Consider the following 8,946-nt stretch of genomic DNA (forward strand, 5'->3'; position numbering starts at 1 on the left):
TTTTATTTATCACTTGGATTTGTTAATTAACTAAATTATAGCTTTTAGTTACTTAAATTATCTCTGCTACGATGTATTTGATATTATGTTGGAATGCCTTATATGCTTGTAGGGAGAGTTCTCTATGAGTATGTGGCAGTTGCCGCGGCCCTGGCTTATGATTTCGGATTAGGGATGTGACATCTTTTTTTCAAAATAAATTTGTTTCTATAGTTATTAATTAGCTTAAACCTTTTGTATTGTGGTGGTAGGATTGTAAAAGTTGTATTACATTTGACCAAGCAATCAATGATAAAATTGTGCGCAAGCCCATTAAATGCTACATGGATACTTTTATTAATCAGTGAGTTCAAACAGAATAAATAAAATTCGCATTAGTGCTACAAAATGATAACCCTAACATAAGTTATTTATGAACCAACCCTTCCATTTCCATTGCTGCATATATAAACTGGCTCCACACCTTAAGTTCCGTAAGCATTTTCTTCAATCTAGCCAGAGTTACCAGCACGTCCAGATATAGTCTGTTAAAAATTTGTTAATCATACAAAATAAGCATATGTCACGATATATACCTTATACCACCCAAAACCCAACCACAAATCCCATTTCATACAAAGGTTAAATCATAAACATTTCATAGCCACCTTCATCTTCATCACCACCACCAAAAATTGTTTGCGCAAGAACAACTCTTGGTAACTGGGGGGCCACAAAGATCTGCATTGCCAAGATAAGTGGACAGAGCCTACTGGAATCCTTCCTGATGAATTATTAATTTTTTATAAGACCTATTCAAAGTGCTTAAAGAAGTAAAAAGATGAAAAACATGAAAAACTCTGTGGACCGGTGCCCCTAAGTTCGTTCATTGAAAGGTCAAGGGATTCCAATGACTGCATTCCACCTATCTCCTTCATAATATTTTTCAGTCTAATGCCCCGTACCTAAGCCGGGTCCAGGGGGTGGCAATCAGGCCGGGTCGAGTCAGGTAATTGAGCGAGCGGAATACAGATCGAATCATAAATCTTTAGTATGAATGCCACCCATTTATTAAATAGGTCAAAAAATCTAAATTATGAATTTAATCTTTTAATGAAAAAGGTAATTGGGCCCTAGTCGCATAAGTTTATTAAATGGGTTAGATTAGGTTTAAATGAGTTACATGGTTAAATAAGTTAAAGTTTTAAATATTAACCCAGACTGTTTAATAAATAAGTCTCGGCGGGGTTAACCCATTTATAATCTATATCCGTTTTATGCCAAACCTAAACTTGGTAAAAAGAGGTTATTTGCTGATCAAGTTGGCAAGCTGACTCGTAAATTGCCACTCCTAATCAAGTCAAGTGGGTAAGAAATAGACCTTTGTTTTTATTTTTCAGTTTATTTTATTTTATTTCCTGCTTTTCAACATGCTAAAATTCAGAACCAGACCAAACAAATAAGCCATTTTTAGTATGAGTTGACTCATCTATTGATTCAACTAGTGTCGAGATGGTGCATTAATCATTAATGTTAGGCGCAGAAATTTAGTAAGGGTGGCAATTGGGTCGGGTCGAATAGGGGTTGGATCAAAAATTTTATCAAACTGAACCTGACTTGTTTATTAACTAAGTCAAAAATTTAGATCTAAATCTAATCTATTATTAAATAGGTTACAAAATCCGGAGGTCGACTCTTGAAGTCCTGGGGTCAACAACTAAGATCTTCGGGTCGACTCTTGAAGTCCTGGAGTCGACTTCTGGAGTTTTGGGGTCGACTCTTCTTCACTTGGGATCGACTCCTCTACTACAAAAGCTTCCAAAATACTTCAAATATTTCTTCAACTTTAAAATTTGTTCTTTCATACTTCTCTAATCTTTCAAACTCATTGAGCTTCTTATAAAACAAATTGAGTATTTCAAAAATACAAAATTATTAGTATCATAATCAAATATTTTGTACTCACATCTTAAATAAATTAAATGGATTGGATCATGACCTGATCCATTTATTAAACATGTCAAAATGGATAAAATGAGTTAAAAGTCTAGCCTGAATCCGACTTATTTAATAAGTAGGTCTAGACAAGTTAACCCATTTATGACCTAAATTATTTGTGCCAAATCCGATTCTATTTGCACGTCAGGTTAATGAGCCAGATCATAAATTGTCAGACTTTGGGGCACGGGTGGGCCAATCATCTTAGACCATGATGGGTGGCTTATGTCTGCTTGTGAAATAGAGACAGCTTCTCGATATGCGAGGCAGGCTTTGCAGGCTGGCTCGATTGTTTTGGAGGGCGACTCAGCCACAGTTATCAGTTGGATTCAGAAGGGGCTGAGGGGTGAGGGCTCAGACCACCCCTTGGTTCGGGACATAGGGTTGATGTGTGGGGTTGGGGTGGCCATTCAGGCCAAGCATGTATTTCGAGAAACCAATGGGGCAGCCGACTGGGTGGCTGCCTTCGCGGCTCATCATTCAGGATATACCCTTTGGGTGGGGAGGGGGAGCTGCCTCTGGCTCTCCGTGAGTTAGTATTTTTTGACTTTATTGGGTATATTCGTACACGTTTTGTATGAAAACCCGTTTTTAGCACAAAAAAAAAAAAAAAAAAAAAAAAAAAAAAAAAAAAAAAAAAAAAAAAAGAGAGAGCTTCCGCTTTATGGTGACCTTCAATACTTTGATAGATTTTTCAGTAATTGCAAACGGTCGAATGATAGATTTACAGTATCATCCTGGCTCATGCAGTACACGAGAATACACCGTGTCACGTGTTGACTGGTACCATTCTAGCCACCCAATCACCAACTGCCACGTCGGCGCAGTGATCCGAGCACTGACCAAAGGATGTGCTTTGGCCTTTCCCAGTTTTTAGCGCACGACCCATCTTGTCATGGTGAACGCGAAGTCCACCATGCATCGGTCTCGTTGAAGTCATTCCTTCCCCGTTCCTCTTTTGAACTCCCGTCCCGTTCTGCAGCGTTTGCAACGCGATCGTATCCTTCTAAACCAAGGCGAAGGAGCAGCAAAACAGGGTGGCTGGCTGCCGACAAACACCAGGAGAAGGAGAGCCGACGCACAACCAAGTACTCCCATCCTTCTCATAAAACCAAGCATAATCTCGTATAAAATATACCCCTTTGATTAACTTGTAAGCTGGATCTAAGCTTAATGATAGTGTTCCCTCATCATTTTTGTGATGCTCGTCACCGTTTGGAGCACATTGTTCCAATAGTTTCGTAAAATTGTGAATGTGAGCCATTTGTTCGACGAAATACCCCAATAAAATGGAGTCACGTTTTCTGATGCTCAGTACCCTTCTTGGGTGGTCAACAGGTCAAGTGACTATGAGTTGAAAGGTGATGGAACTATTTTAGTTACACTAGTTAATATGTGTTGACTGCTGTCGATTCTTGTGGTGGTGGTGGGAGGATAATGTTTGATTAAATGCTTGTGAATCATGTGATTAAGGAAAAAACATGTATTCCATTACTATAATTATATATGACACATGTATTCCATTCTAAGATGTATATTTTCTTCTCTCGCATATCTTATGCTTCTGATATTCTTATACATATGTTAAGGAAAAAATAATTTTGTAATGTTGAAGCTTAATAAATTGACTTCTGTCACTTATTACTTGGATGCGAACTTTGTGTAGGAAATATATTTTAGATACATTTGATACTATATTATAACTGCCCTAATAACTTTTGCTCCATTCTCCATGTTGGGTTGCCGACCAACTCAATTGTCGAGCATCCTACTTGTCCTTTTAACTCGAGCTTGAGATATCAGCATCAGTGTCATTAATCCTGGATCAGATTTTTCAGATGATCTGGGTCTTGGCTGAATTTATCTGTTTTTGGAATGCTCATGTTGGGTGGATGTTTGTTTTAATAGAACATGACTCATATGGTTGGAGGACGAACTTTTATTTGGTCTGCTAGCATTCCTTCGCCACACCACAAGTCATCTTTTATTGTGATTACTAACATTTAAGAAGCAGTTGAAAGAAAAAGTTAGTGTCTTAAAAGTCATACATCTGTTTCAACCAGAAGGTGCCTGTATGAGCTGACTGGCACAGCTTTGGTTCTACGTCCATTCCAGCTCTGAAGGTTTTTTCAGCAGAGAAGGCTGACTGTTAGAATTTATTAAACAGCTAAGAGCCACCCTAGGCTTCAGAAGCCTGTATGCCGAACCCCAACATATAAAGAAGTAATCTATCAAATCCTGGTTCCAATTTGAGCTTTATATGCTGTACTTCTAGAGATGTTAATTTATTGTGTTCTTCTGATTGAGTTATTTTCTTATTTTTTTCCTTTTTTAAAAAAAAATAGAAAATTTAGATTATACCAAGATCACTGTGTCTTGGTATTTAATTTTAAATGATGCACAAATGCTTAGGAACTGGCTGCGTCAATTGTATCTATAGCATACCAATTGATACATTCACTTCAAACTGTGCCTTGGTATTTAGGTTTTCCATAGTTCTTTCTTTTCTGGTTGGGAATGTATATTTATCATGTTAATTATCAGTCTATATGTGTATTACATAAATTACTCTGATAAACCTTTTAGTTTATTCATCATTAAAGTTTGTCTATTTGTAATAATTTTTAATTTTTAATCCATTTGAAAATATTATGACAAAGGTTTCATGTGGAGTCATTCAATTGCTTTTCCTTGCAGGGTCATTGCTACAAAAGAGGGAAAATTTAACTTTTTTTTTTTGATGTAATCACAGATAAGTTCTCTAGCTATCTTTGTCCTGTTTCAACAGTCAGATGATGCTTAATACGCTTGTCAATACTTTTATCAGTTCTCCCCATTCTTTCCCTTCTATTCAGCTTCCACTTGCTGACTCTTAGTTTCACCTCTGTAGACCATGTATAGAATGAGCTAATTTGGTACATACACTATTTTGAATCGGTTTCCTGTTCATCATTATGTTTCGCCTTTCTTCATTCATGTTATCCACCATTCCCCCACCAAGAATCCTGACCGATACCACCACCAAAATTTTTCAGCAATTTCCATGTAAAAATTTCTCTAGTACATATGTCCGACAGCCTCCCAATAAGTTTCATTATCCTATGTCTTCTCCTAAGTCAGCAACACTTTCCCTTCAGGAAGAAGTTGAAGAGAGTGAAAAACAACCAAAACTCAAGTGGTCTGACATAGGACCTGACATAACAGAGGCCCAGAAACAGGCTATTTCTCAACTTCCTCCGAAGATGACTAAACGCTGCAAGGCCCTCATGAGGCGCATCATATGCTTCTCTCCTCAAGATGAAAACCTGCCTCTCCTTTTGGCTGCATGGGTAAAGGTCATGAAGCCCAGGAGAGCTGACTGGTTGTCAGTTCTCAAAGAAATGAAGAGAATGGAAAATCCGCTGTTCATGGAGGTAGGTCATTACCTTTTCATCCCGTTTGTGTTGCTCTCTCTTTCCTTATCAATTTAATAAATACTCCTCTATAGTTCTGCTCTAATGTGTGCTAAATGATCGATCCCCTTGAGTTTTGTTTGCAAGCATATTGCTACCATTTAGATAAGAAGGACAATTTCAGATTCTACATCATTCAGTGCTTGTGCTTGTGAAATTGCTTGGCTTGGTTTATGAATCCAAGCAATTCATATTGTGTTCCTTATTCAACAAAACTATCATATTTAGTTTTCCTTTCTCTACTGTAGTAATTACTTGCAGTTTTTGTTTTATGTACTGGACAGTATTGCAATTTCCTAGTATTAGCAAGGATGGTAGGCAAACGTTCTCTAGGTTACACCTAAGGTGCATCATAAACAAATTTTGGATTGTCATAAAAATTTCTTCTGAGTTAACCAGGTCTGAGAAAATATGTGGTTTTTGATGAGCCATCTAACATCCAGGCAGATTATACAGTAACTGATTGAGTTATTCACAATAGATTTAGTTATATATGTACATCTATTCATAGTAGCATAAACAATTTATCTACAATCCCACATACATATCCCATACCTGTTCAATTTAAATCAGAATCCTTTATCATATGGCTGTGATGTGGTTATTATTTTATAATTATCTGGTAAGACTTGGTTTTCTTCTTCAAATGTGCTTACGCAAACCAAAGAACTGGGCCAAATGTGGTATATGATGTATGGATGAGTTCAATGATTGGAGCAGGTCCTAACGTTCAAAAGAGGCACTTTGTAAGGGTATTAATTAAGCAGAGGCATGATGGAAAGAAGAACAAACTCTGCTATTGTTGTGTTGGAAGTACATTTGCATATGCAATATAAACTGCAAGGCAACAGTTGCCTGGCAGATTTTATTGGCTTTCGACTTACCTAAGAGCCTAGTGGGAAAGTCAGCTAAACATGGGATTACTCTTTGATGACATTTGGTCCATATACGCCAGCTTACAAGATTAACAGCTTGACAAAGATCTCTTGTGGCGCCAAGGAGTCCTGTATGAGCAGAGTCTTGATTTGAGTCATTGTGTATCAATAGTTTTCCAACATGGTAAATACCTACATAAAGATGGCCTTTTCTGGCCGGTTGCCATTTTTTTATCAATATAATCTTTTTTTCCAATATAAATAATGTATATCTACATAATAAAAAATATCATGGCAAGAGAATATTAATCCAGAAAACTTTAGCAGTTGATGGAATGGCTTCCATCTGTCAAATATTCCTTCCTCTTGCATTAGTTAATTTCACATCCTTTATTGTCAAGTTTGAAATTTAAATTATGGACCTATTTTAAATTTCTCGGCTGAATTTGAGGTACATTCTTCTTTTGGACGATGCTTTCAGTAGAAGAAAATGAAAAAGTCGAAGGTAATCATCATTCCAGATGATTATATAGGTGACTTTTTTGTATCTGTATCATGATACAATTGCATTTCCATGTATGATACTAGAACTAGTCTGATGGATAGTTTATTCTCCTACGTTGTGTTTTCTTATAGATGAACTTGTATCAATTTATTAAATATACTAGTCCTAACATCATTTATTTTCTTAGGTAATGGAATATGCCTTACTGGATGACTCTTTCGAAGCTAATGTGCGCGACTATACCAAATTGATTGGCACATATGCAAAGCATAATCTTTTGCAGAATGCTGAGAATTCATTCCAGGCCATGAAAAATAGAGGTTTTGCATGCGATCAGGTCACCCTCACCGTCCTAGTTCACATGTACAGCAAGGCCAGAGACCTTAATCGGGCCAGGGAAGCATTTGAATATATCAAATTGCTTGGCATACCTTTAGATAAAAGAGCTTATGGCTCAATGATTATGGCCTATATTAGGGCTGGAATGCTAGAACATGCAGAGAGTTTAGTAAAAGAAATGGAGGCTCTAGAGATTTTTGCAGGAAGGGAAGTTTACAAGGCATTGCTTAGAGCTTATTCCATCGCTGGCAATGCTGATGGGGCTCAAAGAGTGTTCGAGACCATACAATCTGCAAGAATAGTTCCTGACAGTAAACTCTGTGCTCTTCTTGTGAATGCTTATTGTGTGGCAGGTCTGAGTGAGAAAGCTCGCAGCGTACTGGAGAACATGAGGAGTGCTGGGCTGAAACCAAGCGACAAATGTGTTGCCTTGATGTTGGGTGCTTACGAGAAGGAGAACATCCTTGACAGAGCACTAGGCTTTCTGATGGAGATGGAGGGTGATGGTGTTGTGCTTGGCCCAGAAGCATCACAGGTCATGGCGGGCTGGTTCCATAAACTTGGGGTGATGGATGAAGTGGAGCATCTTCTGAGAGAATTTTCTGAGCAGGAAGGAAAACAGAAACTACATTCCTTGTAGTGTTTCTTAAACAAAGGTGGTATGAGTTGTAAGAGTTTTTCCGAAATGGATGCTTTTTTGCAGTAAACAAGTGTATTGTGCTTGATGTTACTTCAAGGCACATGAAAATAGTAAATCCAAATAGCTCCTACAATGTTCTGTGACTTCAATTTGCCTCATCATTTGAGAAGAGTTTGGAGGTGAAGGAAGAGTAAACAAGCAGTTCAAGTCATCCATGCACGCCTTGTGGTTGGCATTGTCTTCTAGTTTATCATCTGATCAATGAGCTCTTATTAGGGTATAAACTGTGTTTTATGTGTCACATGCCATATAGGAAGCTGGTTCAGTCGTAATATGATGCTCCCACCCAAGCAGCACCTAACTCATTTCCTTCCAAATACATGTTTTGTTTTGTTTTCATCACATACAAGCATTTGCACTAAAATACTTGTTAGAAGAATTGGAAACTTACATGCATTTTTATGTAAACAAAAAAAAAATCTCAAATAAGTTTTCACAGTTCCATTTCAACTCATATCTATGCCAAAATTCAACTAAAGAGAATTTATGAGCTTCAAAGTCTGGGCATTATCAAATGATTTTCAAAATAATAAAAGGATGGCTTAACATGTATGTATATCCACCCCAAAAACGAAGAGTTCTGAGTACCATGCAGCACCATTCTTCCAGCAATATATAATTGTTAATATAGAGCAATATTCTTGTCAATAGTCTACCATATATCTGTATATCTTTTATTGAAAAATTTTCATTTCAGGTGCCATTAATGCAGAGAAAGCATATATTTATTTAAAAAAGAGTACATCAATATGATAACAACACTTGTAATAAAGAAGTAAAACCTTTGTCATTTCAAACAAGCATTAAAATTGGATCGAGGACATGCTGAGACCAGGCTCCTAAAACATCTGTTGAATTCAGAGCACCAACAGGATCCAAATTCTATAATGACCTTTAATTTGATCGGTTTTTAGAATAAAACAGTAAACAAATGGAACTTTTCTGTTAGATTCGATCTGTAGAGTTGAATTTGAGCATTGAAACAAGACCGATGCAAATTGTTGCTGGAAATTGGACCCGGGGGCGACCAGTGGCTGAGAAGGAGGAGCTCCGGCGTGAGTTGGCGGGTGGCGGTCCGTCGGCGAGCAGCGTCTTTCG

At 37.4% G+C, this 8,946-nt stretch overlaps 1 protein-coding gene across 1 annotated transcript; it reads left to right on the forward strand.

Moving 5' to 3' along the window:
• Positions 1 to 2,919: 2,919 nt before the first annotated feature.
• Positions 2,920 to 7,999, forward strand: LOC120106216 (pentatricopeptide repeat-containing protein At1g01970-like). The gene is made up of 3 exons (XM_039119150.1): positions 2,920 to 3,065; positions 4,675 to 5,390; positions 6,997 to 7,999. The coding sequence occupies exons 2-3, from the start codon at positions 4,932 to 4,934 to the stop codon at positions 7,786 to 7,788; spliced, it is 1,251 nt and encodes a 416-aa protein (XP_038975078.1). The 5' UTR covers positions 2,920 to 3,065; positions 4,675 to 4,931; the 3' UTR covers positions 7,789 to 7,999.
• Positions 8,000 to 8,946: the final 947 nt, after the last annotated feature.

This window comes from Phoenix dactylifera, unplaced genomic scaffold, assembly GCF_009389715.1.
Source record: "Phoenix dactylifera cultivar Barhee BC4 unplaced genomic scaffold, palm_55x_up_171113_PBpolish2nd_filt_p 000491F, whole genome shotgun sequence".
NCBI lineage: Eukaryota > Viridiplantae > Streptophyta > Magnoliopsida > Arecales > Arecaceae > Phoenix > Phoenix dactylifera.